The sequence below is a fragment of the Cibotium barometz genome, chromosome 30 (genome assembly GCF_041138505.1).
Source record: "Cibotium barometz isolate CiBa-2024 chromosome 30, ASM4113850v1, whole genome shotgun sequence".
NCBI lineage: Eukaryota > Viridiplantae > Streptophyta > Polypodiopsida > Cyatheales > Cibotiaceae > Cibotium > Cibotium barometz.
In genome coordinates this window covers 47,127,363-47,146,660 of record NC_141075.1, presented here as the reverse complement: position 1 = coordinate 47,146,660, position 19,298 = coordinate 47,127,363, and the positions used below count along the sequence as shown (strand labels likewise).

The 19,298-nt window shown below is 41.6% G+C and overlaps 1 protein-coding gene across 8 annotated transcripts in view; it reads right to left on the bottom strand.

The window, feature by feature from the left end:
* The window catches only part of LOC147621564 (kinesin-like protein KLP1), a 115,788-nt gene extending 107,234 nt beyond the window's left edge, over positions 1-8,554 (bottom strand). For all 8 annotated transcript variants that reach the window (XM_086824328.1, XM_086824329.1, XM_086824332.1 and 5 more), the window contains exons 1-2: positions 8,408-8,554; positions 352-561 (exon numbers count right to left, since the gene is read on the bottom strand). In XM_086824328.1, the coding sequence (XP_086680454.1) occupies positions 352-528 (177 nt within the window). In that variant the 5' untranslated portion in view covers positions 529-561; positions 8,408-8,554. The remainder of the gene's footprint in view (positions 1-351; positions 562-8,407) is intronic.
* Positions 8,555-19,298: the final 10,744 nt, after the last annotated feature.

Sequence of the window (19,298 nt, the reverse complement as noted above, 5' to 3'; positions counted from 1 at the left end):
TGCAAACTTGAATATACACATAAGTGTGCATGTGTATGTGACTGTGCATGCAGGCATGCAAGCGGGCGGATGTGCATGTTGCATGCCTGCGTTGCACATGTGCATGCGTACGTGTAAGATGAAAACCACTTTTTTGGTTCATACAAAAAAAAAATCCCGAAAAATATTGACACAAAAATTCAAGAACCTTCTTCCTGAAATTCCAACACTAATGATTATCTTTTCCCACCATAAAGAGATATAGGTAGCATGAAGTGCAGTCAGAAGTATTCTACACAATGATCAAAATTCAGGAAACACAATGTTAAGAAAGATCCAATCAACAGAACGTCTTCACCTGAGAGAACATACCTGAATAATGCTGTCAAAATGGAAAACAATCTGATCACCATGATTTCTGGGAGGGCCTCCACCAGCATGCCTTAGATCTACTCGAAGGCTAGAATTTGCTGCATCGACATGTAAGGCAGACGATGGCCTAGAAGAGGGCTTCAGTCTTAAGTGGGTTCCAATACGGTAGTATCCCATCTCATTTTCTACTAGGCCATGTGTGCATATAACCTGAAAAAAGGTTTCAAGGAATGCAAAGAAACAGGCATCATACAACATTCATCATAGCATGCATCTCAAAAAACAGGGGAGCATCTGTAGTTAACTTCCCTGTGAGTGCATGCTTTAAGCACCTTTCATTATTGAAATTCAAGAACAAGAAATAGTCCCAATGCACAAGCAGTTGTCAAAACAGTGCCTTGCATGATGTAATTATAATCAAAAAATTGAAATCCATTCAACAGATGCTATTCAAGCACACTGTACACAACACTAGGGACTGGAAGAACCAGGCTGGTCACACACCGCAACTCCAGCCAATCAATCAAATGCGAGATGGTCAACAGTGAAGAGAATCTTGCACTACCTTCAAACAAAGCATGTCTTCAATTCCCTCATCTTCATAGACTGTTTATAGCTCCTCTTGTCCGCTTTTTCGATTAATAGCCAATTGGTCAATTCTGCTCATTACTTGTCAAATAAGGTCCAAAAACATCCAAACTGGCCAGAAGCAATCACAGCTGCTTCAGAATCTCATGTTGCCCGTCTGTTGGCTTTGATTCCCTAGAGGTGCTTAGTGACCCTCGCATGCCTCTATATAGGTTTTACAATAGAAATACTTATTTTGCTTTGCTTTTTGAGTTCTCAGGGATCTCAACCATGCAGATTGATACACGCTTCAAAATCATGCAGGGTCAACTCAAAATAATTGTTTCAAAGAATTGTCCACTTCAACTGTGATATCTCCACTGGCATACCATCCATACAAATCATATGTTTCCATGTGGGATCAGCTTACCAAAACCACACAATCTACATAGCAAATGTCATGTCTAAGAAGCATGGCTCATGACATCAACACCTTGTTTTTATAAAGAAGGTTTAACCTAGATTCTACCGGACTTTTTTTTTACATAACAGACCATACAAAATCACGGCTAGAAGCAGAGCAAAGAATCCTCATCCCCGTATGTATGGTGATCGCAACCAATCTAGTGCCAAGAGAGTCCTGTGGGGATCAATGAGAAATAGATCCCGTGATCCCACTACCTCATGAAAATTGTGCGCTTTGCTTGCACAGATCTGGATGGTCCTTGTATATGAGCCCATGTGGCCATAAGAGTTTGAATAATATCTCCCCATATAGTACAAATGCACTAAATGTAGTAATCTGAGCCCATGTGACCATAAGAGTTTGAATAATATCTCCCCATATAGTACAAATGCACTTGGTGTAGTATATATGTATGCCCTCTAGATCCTTTGTGCATCTGGCCCTCCAAATCTACCAAGCTGTGGTGCTGGCAATGATCTCCCAAGTGGTATCAATCCTCTACAGAGGTGGTGTATACTGTGTATGAGGAATATCATTAGCATGCAACGTAGGGCCACACCTCTGCATATCAATAAGGCGGTGTCCACATCCCTGCCCTCAAAAATATATGTGGACCACATTGAGTGAGCCAAGCAATAGCACCCCAAGCAACATAGATGGTATTTCTCCTCAGTATGCCCATAAGCTGAGCTATAAAGGCCCAAATCCTCTATGCAGCTCTACACCCCCATATGCAATGTTGTACTATCTCAGAAGCTACTCGGAATCTTAGGCAAGAGAGGTCTGCACCAAAAATAGTCCTCCACTGATGAATGGGGAGGCCACTATGTAAGAATAACCAAAAGAAGTGGGAAATCTGGCTCCTCCCTATATGAGTGCCAAAGTCTATGTCAAAATCTCTTTTGAATCAATGGGGTAATGTCATAACTCTCCCTCTACGGTCTAAGTGTAGGAGTCCTCTGAATTTGTCCAAGTAAAAGGAGCTTGGCATCACGGACATTGTAGTTTAAAAAAGGCCGACCCTTCATTGGATTGGCTGCATCAATCCAATCCCACTCACCAGGATCCCAATGAAGGTATTTGATACGACATCCACCATACAGCCATAAGCACCAAGACCCATGAATCACAATATCAAGGGGAGGGTCAATATATCACTGCTTCCTTGAGCGACTAACTACTCTCACTCGATGAAGGATAGTGCCTAGAATAATCTCATGTGTCACATCTCATCAATCTCCATCCTGGCTGGATAGAATTAAAAACATGATCTCCCTCTTCATCATGTTCCAGCAAGGCTAACACCTGTAATGGCACTCCTTTCCTAGAACACCCGGCCACCTACGATGATGCCAATCATGAAATGTGCCAGTAGTCCACTCATGAGGTATAGCTTCATCGATCCGTCTAAGACTTCCTCTAAGGTGTTGGATGGATGCAAGTATCTGATTAATAGAAAGACTTTTAAAAGGTCCCCCAACCTCATCTCTAATGAGTGCATTCCACATAATGGGCTGTCTATCAACCTCATCCTCTGATATGTCTCAAAAAAGGTCTCATGCTACTCTAGGCTTTGATAATAGTCGCTATATGCAGAAAGGAATGTGACCCATGCCCTTGCCTTAGTAAAGATGAAACGTGAACTAAGCATCCAATCTCCACCATCATGAAGCATACATCTGGAGATGTGAAACATAACGAAATTCTTCCAAGGCTCAGTGCTTGGATGGAAGCCTCTGACAGCTAACTTGCAAAGCAATGTTCTGCATTGCATATCCGGATCTACAATATTCAGCCCCCTTTCTTATCTGGGATGTATATCAATCTCCCAGGCAACTCTCGCCCGAGTGTCAAGTGCACCATCCAAACCTAAGCAGAGAGTTATAGACCAATCTCGGCAACTGACCAATGCATCCACGAGAGGAACACCAACATGAGGCAACGAACCAAGCTAAAGGCAAGCAGTACTTGGTTAACCATTAAGGCTCTCGAGGCTAGATCCAATCTCCTAGAACTCCAATGAAGAAGTTTCTTCCTTATGCTCATAAGTACTATAAACTGTTGTGCAGGTGATATATCAACCCCAACTTAACACCCCAAATATATGGCAGTATAGCCTTTGTCAATCAAGTAAACCTGAGCTATGCACCCCAGTTGACTCTTTGCGAGTCACTAATCCAAAAACCAACAGATTTGTCAATTATGAGAGCCCCTACAGCTAGGCAAAACTCCTCCAATGCAATCCGAGATGAACATAAACATGTGCGAGGCCTCGATGAACATTGTAGTATCATCAACAAGCTCAGAATCCAAAAGCTTGTCCTCGCTGCGCAAAGCTAGACTCAAACGAGAAACTCCAATAGTGGAGCGAAGAAAGATGCTCATAGCCTCGGCAACAATGAGATATACCAGGCAAGCTAAGAGGCATCCCTATCGTGCAGAACGAGAGATCTGTAAGCCATCACCTCTACCACCATATGCTATGAGCGTCCCGATGCAAGCATGAAACATGTCGAAGTGGTATGTACATGACAAACAGTCAGTGTGGAAGGTGTTTCAGCCTTTAGTGCGTGCCACTTTGAATGGCACATTCTCTGGACTCCCTATGAGGCACCATTTGGTCAACTGTTTGTCTTTAACCACAAGTATTTCTGAGAATATGGATACAACACAAAAGGTTACAGCAACCTACGAACAAACTTTGGAGTCAATACGATAGAGGATCAGTGAGGTACAAGCTAATTACAAGCACCAAGCCAATCAACATGTTTGGGATGTGAAGTACAATGTTGGTGATTGGGTGTGCCTCTAGGTCATGAAGCAAAGATTGAAACTTTGGAGTCGGTACCATAGAGGATCAGTGAGGTACAAGCCAATTACAAGTACCTTGCCAATCAACATGTTCGGGATGTGAAGTACAATGTTGGTGATTGGGTGTGCCTCGAGGTCATGAAGCAAAGATTGAAACACATTGGGAAGAACTGTTTGAAACTTCTCTCTCGAGATTTTATTCCTTTTCCCACCACAAAGGTGCTTAGGGTTAAGACATGTCTTGGCAATACATGTCTTTCTACTATGAAAGAAAATTGGACTTCCCATCATGGTGGTGGTGGTGGGTGAGGTTGAAGAGGAGGAGGAGAACCACAATTTGATGGATGATGAGGAAATCCTAGTCCCAGTCCCAACACAAATTGAGCAAAGATTAAGAGAACAAGCCTGACAGTGCTTAACCAAGTTTATGAATAGAGGTTAGTGTGGCCTCAAAAGTCAGATGATCCATTCACCAAGAAACCATGAAATTTCATCCTAGCTATTGGAAAACCACATAGACCACTGAAAGGAGCCATCAACCTCTCTGGTACTGTTCACTTGAGTTTCACTGACAATTTGTTTTGTGAAAAAATATAGCAACAAACCTTGGGAAGAAAATCACATTATAGATCTTGAGGAGCTCCTTGAAATAACAATGTATTCTTGTCCTTGTCTATATTCGGGAACTTTACAACATCTCCCAAGGCCCAACTATCAAAGCTAGAGAGAGCTCCCTCCCTTCTCGACCACCACATAAAAACCAATCGCTTCATAGAGGCATTCATGTTCTTCAAGAAAGCGATTTCCTCGTAAAAAAGGTTGCTTATCACATTGCCCTCAAATATCCGTATAGAGCTGGGTGTCCAAACACTACTAACTAGCTGAAACTACTTCTCAAGCGGCTTCTCTAGAAGGTAAAGCCTAACCACCTACTTTGTAAATAATATCATACATACAGCAGCACCAAGCACCAGGCAACTCCATGATATTATTTACAAAGCAAGTGGTTAGGGATCAAGATGCGTCCCACCTCCACAAGGTTGGACAGTGCAAGGGAGATTATTGCTAGCATAGCAGCCTAGCATATTTGGAAGGCTAGATGCACCGAGGCCATTGAGGGCACTTTGGTTTATGATACACAATGCATTTGCATGATTAGGAGTGATCATAGTAGTTAGGGGGTTGTTTAAAACAGGTTTCCTAAAAGTTTCAAACGGGTTTCGTAAAATTAGCCCAAAGTTTCCTACAAGTTTCCTACCTACAGGTTTTTGCATGTACAAAATTTCAAATATTTACTGTATAAAATATGTAAAAATAACACTAAATGCATAGAATACATGGAAACATCAATTTGAAGCCTACAGTCTTTGAATCACAAATAACAAAAACCATATAATCATCCATCATCAATGTCAAATGATCATGATTCAGAGACCATGGTCCACTATCCATGATCCATGATCCAATCATCCATCATTCCATGCCACACAAAAAAAAAAAACCCATACGTGACACTACATAGGTTAAAACTTATAAGTTTGAAGTGTTCATGTCACATGAATCATGATGAATCCACAGTCATGGCCCAATGCCCATAAACAATACAAAATAAATCAGCCTTGATGAGGGAAAGCGGCACACGGAAACCAGAAAAAACTTTATCAAAAGAGTCGCACAGATTTCACCATTAGATTTGGGGCAAAAACAAAAAAAGTCAAAAAATTTGCTTGAAAAAAACGTGTTTCCTACAAGGAAATGTTCCCTTCCCTATAGGAAACGCGTTTCCTAACTACTATGGGAGTGATATCATCCACACTAGGAGTGATATCATCCACACCCTCATGGGCACCTGGGCTAGAATCCAAGGATCTTCAAGGGCTGCAAAAAGAAAGCACAACTAGTTTATGAGAGAGTGGGATCATGGCATCTTTTTCCCTGCCACTCATATGGGACCTTGTTTGCAGCACAAGGCAACTAATTGGTTGAGATTTCCCCCTTGTTTGGTTTGGAATCTCCCTTTTGTATATTTTTCATACTTAATAGAAGTCTCTTTTCTGGGGAAAAAAAATCATGCATTGAGTATAACAATCCCAAATGCAAAGACCAACCTCATATGATATATCAACTCTCTCTCTCTCTCTCTAGTCTAGCATTGCCTGCGTAGACCAAAATTATAGATTAGAAGCAATGATCATCACATTCACACATACACAAAAAAAAAACTTTCTACCAACTATGAAAGGGGAGTGACTTTTAGAAAATGAAAACTGCTATAAATGAAACTCCACAAGAGGCTAGGCATCCATTCTCGATATGGACTAACCAGTCTAGTTCAAGAATGAGAAGCGCCAATCCTGTCAAGGAAGGAGTTATCCTTCCTAGAACCACAACTGGCAGGGCTGCAGAGACAGTGGTTACGTCAAAAGCTTTTGGCTCAATAGCAACAGCAAGCTCCAAAACACGAGCCTTGGAGTGTTTGGAACATCCTGAAGGCCCATCGTATCTTCAAGCTTCACAGCGTTAGACCCCAATACAAGCAGTGCAGGGGGGTTCACATTTATTATGGCCAGTGGAGCCGCCGCCATTGCAACAACCTAGGGCACCAAGGCCGAAGAATCAACCCAAGTTGTCGGATAAAATTTTTGGCTAGCAAGAGGCATGTAACTAGGGTTGATTCTCTTGTTCCTCAATGCAACAACCTAGGGCACTAGGGCCGAAGAATCAACCCAAGTTGTCGGATAAGATTTTTGGCTAGCAAGAGGCATGTGACTAGGGTTGATTCTCTTGTCCCTCAATGCAAGTGGTATTCTTTCCACAAAGTATGACTACTCCAAGAATGTCACTTGCCATTTTGGTTGTATTCCCATTGCTTTTCTAGGGGTCATCATTAACATTTGGTTCATGTTAGCCTTGGTACTCCACAAATGATTTAAGTTGGTAGAAGTATTTTTAATATATGAATTCTTACATGTTTGGCTCTAGATGGTGCTCTAGATATCCCTTTGCATTATCAAAATTATTCATTTTCTAGCATAGAACACACCCGTCCTTCAATGCACAATGTAACATGAAATCAACGGTGACTTCCATTGTATCTTTAGAGAAGGGTTTGCAATGGATCATAGAACACTAGGATCAAGACTTGTGGCACCAATGGCTCATAGAACAAGTTGTGTGGCACTAAACCTACACAAGATACGAGAGGTATAGAGATAAACTCACGAGAGGCCAGAGAAGAGAATGAAACCATAGTCAAACAGTGCTTACATTATTCTTCCATAACGGCAACAAGAGCACAACTCGAGAGAGATGCCCACCAGAGAGAGTCCTCATCACAACCTAATTGTATCTAAGCATTCCAGGACCGAAGCCAACAAACCAAGGATCTTTTAAACCACAGCCATTGAGAGGAGGTCACAAGAGACCCAATGAGAAATTAAAGACATGTTCCTTAGAGCGCGCCATGGGATCAGCACAGAGCACCTCAAAAGGACAAGATTCTCATGCGTCTTTGTAACCCCATTGCCTTGACAAAGAGCAAGCACAAGCTTAAAGCCCTCCAAGAACAGTATGTGCAGAATTTACCAAAAAAAAAAGATAGAGTTCGGTCCCTCCGTTTGCTTGTATCCTTGTATTTTTTAGAGATCAAAGTGTTGTTAATAAGAGACAAGGGGATTTATCTACCTATCAAAAGGATCCCCTTGGCAGGGACCTTACACACCCCACGAATCCCACCAATTCTATCCTCAATAGCTTCTTCATTGTGTTGATTCATGGATTGACCCAATTGATTGATCTTCAATAGCTTCCATCTCGGTAATCATAGAATCAAACTTTGAATTCAAGTTTTGGTTAATGATATCCAATCTATCTACCATGAGTGGCTTCAAATCAGGTTTACTCACAAGCAATTGTCATTTGAAAGCGAGCTCTGGTAATGTTCACATGCTCACGAAACTTCACGTTTCCATTTCATTTGTCGTTGTTAGGATAGCTCTAGGGATGTGATCGACATCTTCTATTTATTTTGTACGGTTTGTATATGATTAGGACCATTCAGGTCTTTGACTGACTCTCTCTCCTCCCCCGATACCGTACACAAGGAGCCAGTGGTGTGTAACCCGCATGGGGAGAAAAATGGTAGGAAATCATGCAACAATGATTTTATAAGGAGGGAATCAAGGGGCGTGGCATAAAAATAATCGCAGTTACCTCTCCCCATTCGAGACAGTCGAAATGAAGATCATGCCTGAACCTCCGTACACAAGCGCCGCGCCAAAAACCACCTTGTTATATATAATATTATAATGTCTTCATTTGTAATAAGGTCGTGTGAAGAGACTTAGGCGCCTTCATTATGGTGTTTTTACAGCAATATTTGGATATAATAAGGTTTTGCTTACACACACTACTCAAGTGGAAGCCCAAATGGAGTTCTAGGTGAGCTCTTGGATTTGGTTTATCCTTTTAAAATTTTGAGCTTGTGGCATTATCTCCTTAGTTCGGTTGGATTTGATTTCTCCTTTTAAAATTTTGAGCGTGTGGCATTATCTCCTTAGTTGCGTTGGATCCCATGTGGCTCTTGTTTATTGCCAAGCATGGATCAAAGCAAATTCTTAAATTGGTGCCAAAATAAACATGCAACCCTTCAATTGCCTTTGCAAAGGTGTACTTTGCAGCTTCAAGTTTACTGATCGCTACCATTTTCTGAGCTAAAACCCCTGAGCTTCCAAACTTGTTAAAGTTGTTGAAGCTCTGAAGTGACGCCATTTTTTCTCAAAAACATATTGCAAACACCAAACCTTCTCAAAGAAGTAGTGACTTTAATTAGTTACAAAGGATTCTACAAATAGGCAAAAATAATAGGTTCAACCGATTCTCATAACTTAGGACAGTGGTTATCATCGCCCATGATCATAATGGTCTATGATACTCAAACATCAAGATTCTTTTAATAAAGTGTAGCCATTTATATAGTAGTGATGTGTGGACATAGGCTAATAATGGGCAAGGACACTTTTTTCCTCCTTAGGAGGGTTTTCCCGTAAGTGTGTGTACACACTCTTATGAGTGGGTATGTAAATCATGTCACTTCACTTGTACTTCACTCGTTCTCATCAATCTACTTTGAGTATTGTATTTCTCTCTATCTCTGGCTGCATTTGTGTGTGGGTTACTTCCTTTGTCTCCATTCCAACATAAAGAGTTTAGCACCAGGATTTTGCTTATAAAAATCATGTTGAGATATCAAGCTCAACTAGTGTTGCAGACATTGATGACCCGCCTGGGTGATAGCTTACACACTTATGCCATTAGCACAGTTGGTGAGATTATGGTTGAAATGCCGCAATGGATGACAAACTATGTGACACCACATTTGGATTACTAAAGTATGGCATAGCTATAGCGTCAACTCATATAGTCAAGTTTATACTACGAACTAACCATTGTATGTTATAGTAGGAAAGTACTTTCCTTGTAGTATGTACTCTTATCTCTTTAGTTTATGGGTGTAGAGAAGAGAAGAAGATATAAGAAAATTCAACCATCCATCTCTCTCTTGTGTCGTCTTGCTCTCTTGTATGTCTGTGTTTGCTGCTGTAAAGAACTCAAGCTCTCCCTCTCCCACGCATTCTCTTTATGGTATCAGAGCTTCAATTCCTGTGAGAGCTAAGGAGCCAAGCAAGAGGCAAGAACAAGGCGAGCAAGGAAGCGATATACGGGTAAGGGTATTTCCATCTCTTTCCTTATTTGATTTTAGAGTAACACCTTTAGTAGTTCTGAGAGCTACAAGTAAACAGGGAAGTCACTTTCTCAGATTGAGGAATCCTCATGCGGGGTGAAGGAAGAAGACCATATTTTGTATAGTTAACTTTATTAAGTTAACTTTATTAACTAGGTTTTTTCGCATTTTGGCACGATACAAGCTCATTTCGAGCCCCAATTCGACTCTGCAAGTTTTTCATAGATACTCTATGAAGTGGCTCAATTACTGGCTCGATGCAAGGTTGGAGCAGAAATTTGGTTGTAGAAGAGTCTATGCAAAGAATCTAATATTTGCAGGTTATTAATAGACGTATGTTTATGTGATTGTTCCATATATACATTTGCAATATAACAGCTGTACGGTACCGCATTGAAGATTCATTGAAGATTGCAAGTTTGCCGCAAGTGTAGAAGTTTTTTACAAACACTGTTTAGTAAGTTATTGTGGGTAATCATGTTTGATTGTCTATCCCATATTGTGAGTGAGAAGATGGACAAGAATAACTTCCAAACATGAAAGTTTAGGATGGCAAATTTCCTTATGGAAAAAGGATATTGAGAGTTCATCAGGTAATGAAAAGAAGCCAGAAATTGGTGAAGAAAATTCTACCTCTTCATCAGGGGGATTAAAGGAGCCAGAGATTGGTGAAAAAAATCATACCCCTCAGTAGGTGCATGTATATAAAACATGGTATAAAAGAGCCTGAAAGGTGTTGTATTGGTTATCTATCACACTGTGATAGACTCTATGATCATACATATACAGGATGCACAAATGCCTAAGAAGGCTTGGGACACCTTGGTGAAGATGGACAACACAAACACTCAAGCTCAAAAGATGTATCTAACTCAGGAGCTGCATATAATATGACTAGAGAGAAGATGAACATAAATGATTACTTAGTGAAGGTTAAATGGCTTACACATGCCCTTACTTCTATTGGATCTCCAATAGATGATGATGATATAGTGTCAATGACCTTGAATGATCTTGGCAAAGAATATAGCCAAGTTCACACCTCCATTGGAGTTCCAGAGAACTTTCCTAATTTTCAGGAACTCATTACTCTTCTCATCCATAAAGGAGATGAATATTGGGAGAGGTTCATCCTTTGGAATTCACATAAGCATACCTTATACTTAGATATAGATAGACGTAGAGACATATCATCATCTAGGGACCGAGGTACGTGCCATTTTAAAAATAGAAATCATGGGTAGCAACAACAGTAAAAATCTAATGTACAAACAAGTGGAAGAGACCACTCTAGAGAAAGGGGGAGCCAGAGAGGCCAAGGTGGTGGCAAAGAGATTAAAATGCAAATAGTATAAAGTGTTATTACTATAACAAATTGAGGCATATGGTAAAGGATTGTTATAAAAAGCAAAATAATACCCAAAGTGGAAAGTTGCAACAACAAGGCAACTATGCATTATCAAGTAGTGATGATGATAGAAGTGAGCACTTGTTTGTGATGTAGCACATGCTTAGTTCTACGATAAGAGTTGTGTCAGGATTGGGAGATATTTGGTATGTGCATTTTGGCACCTCTACCACATGGCTAATCATAGTAGTGAGTGGTTGGTTGTTGTGGTGGATGGATCGACCTCTGCACATCAGCACCCGCCCATCTCCTCCACATCTAGTACACCACACACACCTAGGAGTCTATCGTGTGTGCCAATGGAGTGATGGTGAAGGATGAGACAGGGAAGGAAATGAAAGCACATATCCGCCGCCCACTGCTTAAGATTTATTTTGTGCATGAGATGATGAAGAAGTGGGAAACCTTAGAGTAGGATAAAAAGAACTTCATCATCTCGTAAATTAAGAGTGAGTACACCCCCACAGGTAAATTAAGAGTGAGTACACCCCCACAGGTGACATAGTGCCTAATCAATGGATCAACAATGTCAGGTGAGTACACTCCCACAAGCGAAGTAGTGTCATGGTTAAAACCATGGCATCGTGCAGATCCAAGGCAATGTTGGAATTAGGATTAGGGTAGCAATAATGCACACACACAAGATAGAGAAGCTTGAGAGCACATAAACTCACTAGATTAGAATGAACAAATGTGTGCCAGAGACAAAAAACAAGTACACACCCCAAAATGAGTAGATAAGAGGGTGTACATATGCACGGGGAAAAAACCTCCTAGTGAGGGAAAAAGTGCCCCGACGGTCCTAAGTGTGTTCACACACATCACTACCATATAAAGCTACAAATCCCCCCTAGAGTGATGATGTAAACATGTACAGGGTATGGCCGATCAATCCTGAAAAGGCAGTAAGCCCAAAGCTTTACGAAAAGCTTTGAACTTTTCACGAGGAAGAGCCTTCGTGAATAAATCTATCATGTTGGCACATAGACCAAGTTGATCTCTCCTGCAGAGAGTCTTAACATAGTGGTAATGCACTTCAATGTGCTTAGTGTGAGAATGAAACACTGGGTTCCTCGCAACTGCTAATGCACTCTGGCTGTCAGTGAAAATCATAGTGCTAGACGACTGTCCAACACCCAAATCAGCCATAAGACGTCTGAGCCACACACACTCAACTGTAGCTATAAAAACTTCCCTGTACTCAGCTTCACAAGCTGGAAGTGGCCACTATAGGCTGCTTCTTGCTGAGCCATGATATACATGAATCACCAAGATAAAAGAAAAACCCCCTAGTGGACACTCGTATGTCCTCATAACATCCAGCCCAATCTGAATCACTGAAAGCATGCAGCTGTGAGGCAAGGGATGCTTTGAGGGAGGGGAAACCAAAACATGTTTGGCTAGATAAGGAGGAGTAGCGGCTAAAGTTATGATCCGGGCAAGTTAGGGCTGTCTTGGCTAAGTTTTCTCACAATTTGCAATTAGGGCCAAACTGATGTCCACACCTAGTTGTTTAAGCTAGATGAGGTCAATATCAGATGAGACTAAGCATGTGTGTTACCAATTGTATTTACTTTAATCATACCAAACCCTATGGTCATCAGACACTGGGAACCATATTTTGAAAGCCCTCCAAAATCTCGTATGACAAAAGTTGCATATTGGGCCCTCTGGGCACAAATTCTTGGATAAATTTCCCTGAACAGTAATAACTTTTGCAAAAGTGCCCAGTTTTACAAACCGATTATATCAATGGAAAGCTTGAAATTATTAGATAAATTTAGACTGCAAGAACACCCCGATACAAGATGTACAACTCAAGTTATGATCTCAGCAAGTTGGGGCTATTTATGGAGCACTCAAGTGTCTGGGACTAAACATATGTCTACGCCTGGTTCAAAAAGGGTTCTAGCAATGTCAGATGTAGTCAAGGAGTTACATGTGGCAAGAAAAGTTTCTAAGCTTGATGCATACCAAACCTTGGCTCATTTCGGGTATGTTTGCTATATTTTTGATGCACTCCAGAACCCCTCCTGACAAAGGTTGCATATTGGCCTCTTTGAGCACAAATTCTTGGATAAATTTCCCTGAACAGTAATAATAACTTTTGCAAAAGTGCCTAGTTTTACAAACTTATCACATCAATGGAAATCTCAGAATTAGTAGATAAATTTAGACTACAAGAACACCCCGATGGGAGCTGTACAGCTCAAGTCATGATCTCGGCAAGTTGGGGCTGTTTCTAGAGCACTTAGGTGTCTGGGACCAAACATATGTCCACGCCTGGTTCAAATAGGGGCCTAGCAATGTCAGATACAGTTAAGGAGTTACATGTGGCAAGAATATTGTCTAAGCTTGATGCATACCAAACCTTGGCTCACTTCGGGTATGTTTGCTATATTTTTTATGCCCTCCAAAAGACTACTGGACAAAGATTTGGCAGATCACCATAGAGGGTAAAAACTCTTTTACACCAGGACAAAAGTGGACCAAATCATTTCAGAATGAAATAAGGTATCGTATGGTAGTTTCTCTCATCAAGGAGCTCAGGCATATCAAGTCTCATGACATGTAGACAACTCTAGCCAGGGGCTAGCCTTGGTAGGTAGGGCTGACAAACAAAATACAATGAAATTGCTCTATTTTTACATCTACTATTTTTAGATGGTCCCATGCTAAGATGGAGTTGAGATTTGATACAGGCATTCTTTAGCATGGAATAAACACACAAAACAAAGGATGTCAAGTTTTGGGCAAAAAAAAGTCTATTTTTGGTCCAGTCCTCATAAACAACAAAAAGTTGTCCACACTTGGCCATATCAGGGGCAAGATAAGCTCAAATCTAATCAATATCTTGCATACAACCTTGAAATGATGTGTACTAACCATGATGCAAATAGTTTCTCGATTGTGTATTGATAGGTTACCTATCCGGATACAGGCCTATTTTAGTTACTTTCAGGTAAAGGTCTAGTCTATCGCTGCCAAAAATAGATCATCTGATGCTCCAATTCACATACTTTATGATACAATACCTTATCTCAATATAAGGCTCATGCACATAAAATTTTACAACTATCTGGTGCCTACATCATATGGCTACACTAATAGGTCACATGTGGGACAATGAAAACATGGCACAAAAGGCAAAAGTTCACACATGGACATTTGATAGGCATTAATTAATAAGTTTTCAGCAAGCTTTTGTAGAATACACAATCTAATCCCAATTCTTAGATAGGCAAATGAAGTTATGAACCATTTCGACTCAGGTAAGCAAGGCAACAGAGGCCAGAATAGTGTCATCTGGGCACTGGCCGGACATTAGTAACCACCTAGTCTAAACAGATGTCCATGCTTGATGAAAATTCAGCCTTCCACTACCCTGTTTGATGCATAAACTGGTATGTCAACTGTCCAACATGTGTTCTAGGTGCATACCAAACCCCGTTCCAATCCGGATAATTTTTGCAAGTTTTTAGGGTAGTTAAACAGGGAACCGAACACCTGGTGAGCTAAAAATGGAGGAGAAATCCACGCCTGATGAAAATTATACCTTCCCATTATCAGTTCCTACCCTGCTCATACACATGTTTATCTGTAGTGGGACTATGTGCACATTAAATTATGGCAGTTTTCGGGCAACATGGGCATTTCAAGTCAAAATACATGTTCTAGGAAGCAATCAGTCTGTAGGAACAATCAAAGAGCTAATGTTTTTCCACGCCTGATGAAAAGAAAGGGTAGAGGATCTCAGTTGGCTACATGGCTTCACATGTATGGGAACACACCACTAGGCTAGGCACATGCTAAATCTTGATTCGTTCTGAGCTAGTACTGTTATATTTCCAAGCTATTCAAATAGGCTGAGGAGCCATGTTTCACCAGATGGATTCCCATGTAGAAAGTTGTTCACACCTGGCAGAAAGAAGGCCTTAACAGTATCCGAATCAGATGTAGTTGAATATGTGAGTTTATCTCAACTCAAACTAGCCTTGTGCCAAATGTCAACTTCATTGGACATCTTGGGATAGGTGCTGACCTTCCTAATATCCCGTTACACACCGACTTAGCCAAATTTTGTAACATAAGTTTAAAATTAGTGGATATGTGGTTCTGTGCCTACTAGCACATGTCAAATTCACATAAGATTTCACAGTTTTGTTTCCCAATGCATGAAGATGCCTCATATCAGTTTTTGGTCACAGTAGATATGCTTAGATGCATTTTTAGCCAGTCAATCATTAGATACAAAGATGTTCCCACCTGGTAGTTTGTCGTCCTTAATATTGATGGAATTAGGTAAAATCTTACAAAAACCATCTACCAAGTACATAGAAGCCCATACTCTGTTCTTGAGTCATTTGGACAAGTGTAAGATGCTAAAAATAGAAAGATCTATTTTTGAGCCAGTAAAAGGGCATTTTCTCTCAAAATTGGGATGTAGGAAGCCTCCTGATGATTCTATGTGTTGTAAACAACTAGACACCTTCCACAGCTTCCCGGACTACATGCATACCAAATGCATACCAAATATGGAGGCAATCTGACCATGTATGTTGACCTAACTAGCAGATTTTCATGACATGAGCAATGGGAACAAATTTCAGACACACCAGCCTATTTGCTTGTCCTCCACACCTAGTCAAATGAAGGGTCTGGCCTCATCTACTGATAGTACCAATTGGGATATGTTGAAATTGTAATATGTACTTGTCATATACTAAACCTTATCGCTTTCTGACAGTATTGTCTATGTTTTCAGACATGGTGAACATGCCATCTGACAAAGGGGTGCATGAATGACCAGTCATCACAAAAGTTGTTTACACCTAGCCCCAAGAAGAGACCTTATATTTATCCAAATGCCAGAATGTTATGTTGAGCCATGTTATTAGGTAGATTTCACAGGTCTACCAAGTTTGGCTGCATTCTGGACACCTGAGGTCTGTCTAACCACTTCCCAGGCCCTGTATGGGATTAGACAACTGCAACAAGTGCAAAACATTCATCATGGCCAACAGTCTATCCATGCCTGGTACAAAATAGGCCTTTTGTAGCTCAGTTTGCTACAGGCCTCCAACTTGCTGATCTTCATATACGCGACTAGCTACAAATCAAACCTTGGGTCAAATGGACACATATAGCATGTTTAACTAGGTTGTTGATACAGGCTCCGGGCATAGATTGGCAAATTACTTCTTACCATCTAATCAGATGTCCACGCTTGCTCATTTGAGGATACAAATGATATCAGTTTGGTATGTGGTCTAACAGTAGTGTGACGGACATCCTATATTTACATTGTGTCAAATCTTCAACTATTCTGACAAGCCGAACCTACTATAAATAGTAATTCAGTGCAATCGAGGATAACAAAGAAAATTACCCCGAAAGCAAAAACCCTGTTTATAACTGCGTGATTGATGGCCCAACATACATCCGATGCCTGTACAGATTTGTATGTTCGTTGAAGGCTATATTGAAGCTACCTAAGTCCTGCTTGGACTTACTGGACAAAATCAGCAAACCACGACCTGCTAGCCATGTTTACACTGGGTAAATTGAAGCTGCTCTACTGGAGTCGGATGGATACAAGATTTTGTACCACACAAAAATTCAACAAGACCAATGATCCTACCAAATCTCATTTAATTTCGACCACTGGAGGCAAGACCCGCTTTATAAGGCTGTAAGCTCAATTTGGTAGATCAATGATGGAAATTAATGTTTTTTAAGCTTAATTTATGGCCTTCTTTCCCTTACCACTTTTCAATTGATTTTGGTGATTTTTGGGCTATTTTGTGTATTTTTCAGCAGTTTTGGCTATTTTTCTCAAATTTTTGGTCATAGTAAGCTATTTTTGCATGTAAGTTGAGCTTATTATCAAATATTACTCAAAAACTAGCCATAAAGTAGTCGACTGGTTCCCTTCACCCTACCTATGCATCTTTGCATACTTTTTACCTTCATACACTTGAATTCTTCCCTCTAGTGAGCTTGGCAGCTTAGTAGACTGCCGACACAATATGCATGCCTGCGTACTGTGATTTCTGAAGATTCTTGACCGATAGCTTGTGTCAGGACTATGGTCCTACGGAAGTCGAACCCTAGCATAAGTTAATAGCTTTCGGAGTCTCGAGAGTATTATTAGTGCTAGCGGGGTTCAGGGGTTAATGGGCGTTAGGGTTTGGTCGATGTGTGTACACATCTAAGTTAGCACGGCTCTTAAGTAAGATGGGCGGCCGGGCTAGGAGGTGTGGACACAGGCCAGGGTTTTGGTATAAAACCCAACGAGAAACCCTAACTCGTCATTATATGGTTGGGAGGTGAACCGACTTCCACCCTCTCTTCTTCTCCACGCCTAGGCTATGGCGGCTTGAGGAAGACGCAGCCGTAGCGGAGGCGTTACACTGGAAGGACCGTCCAGAGGAAGGCTCCACTTGGGAAAACATTAGTGTGATGCGGAAACGTTTCCCCACTTTTGTTTTCGAGGACGAAAACTCTTTTCGAAGGGGGGAGTAATGTCAGGACTATGGTCCTACGGAAGTCGAGCCCTAGCATAAGTTAATAGCTTTCGGAGTCTCGAGAGTATTATTAGTGCTAGCGGGGTTCAGGGGTTAATGGGCGTTAGGGTTTGGTCGATGTGTGTATACATCTAAGTTAGCACGGCTCTTAAGTAAGATGGGCGGCTGGGCTAGGAGGTGTGGACACAGGCCAGGGTTTTGGTATAAAACCCAACGAGAAACCCTAACTCGTCATTATATGGTTGGGAGGTGAACCGACTTCCACCCTCTCTTCTTCTCCACGCCTAGGCTATGGCGACTTGAGGAAGACGCAGCCGTAGCGGAGGCGTTACACTGGTATCAGAGCCAGTGGCGGCGGGCGTGACCTGCACGGGAAACCGCTCGACGCTGCAGCAAAAGAAGCGAACGCGATTGCCTACGCCACCCACACGCGCCTGCGTGAACAGTCCACAGCGAGCGTCGCCTACCCGTCGTTAAGGCGGCGACCAAGGCAGTCTGGCAGTCCTAGAAGGCGATCGGTGAGGGATCGTTGGCGCGCTGTTGGCGAGCGCGCGAGAATTCTCCCTTACTTGAGTGGCACAAGGGGGAGGCTTCACCATCCAAGGAGTGGGGTTTTGAACCCACCACCTCAAGCTCCAAGGCAAGTGTGCTAGCCACTTCACCTTTTCACTTGTGTTGTTCTTCTCTTCAAAAGAACTCTACTTATTCTTTCAAGGGAGGACACAAACTACAAGGAAAGTGACACAAACTACAAGGAAAGTGACCTTTTCACCTTCAACTTTCCTTCCTTCAATTTGTGAGAGGAGTTTTCTATGCTCCAAGTTTGGAAGTTTTTGGTGGACGGATCTTCAACGACATGCTACATGCAACACACTTTTTTGCATGCATGTGTTGATTGACGACTCGAGTGGTGATTTCTTCTCGATTTCCGTGCATGCAAGAGGAATTCTTCTACGACGCTTCAATTGGAGTTCGCTTTTGAAGGTAATCCGTTCTCTATTTGTAAACACGTGCATACCATGGCCTCAGCGGAACCGTCTCATGTTCACTTCGATTTTGAGAATGATATGCATGATGTTAGTGAGGCACACCCTTTGGGTGGTGGTGTGGGTGATTCGCAACAGGCCGTTGCGCCTGATCGGGATGCCAACATGACCGATGCCGAAGGGGGTGCGAGTCCACTAGATGATTATGGTTTGGTAGACACGTTAGAGTTTGGGCGTCTCACTGCAAGGGTAGTTGCACTTGAGCGCACTATAACAAATGTCAATACCAATCTCACAAATTTGAGCACGCTTTTTACTGAATTTATGGCACGTTTTGCAAGTGGATCGGCGGCAAGTGGAGGGCCTATTCCGATAGTTATGCCTCCTCTTGTTCCAAATCCTACAGTAGAATCTATTGCACCCTCTGCAACGCAGGAAG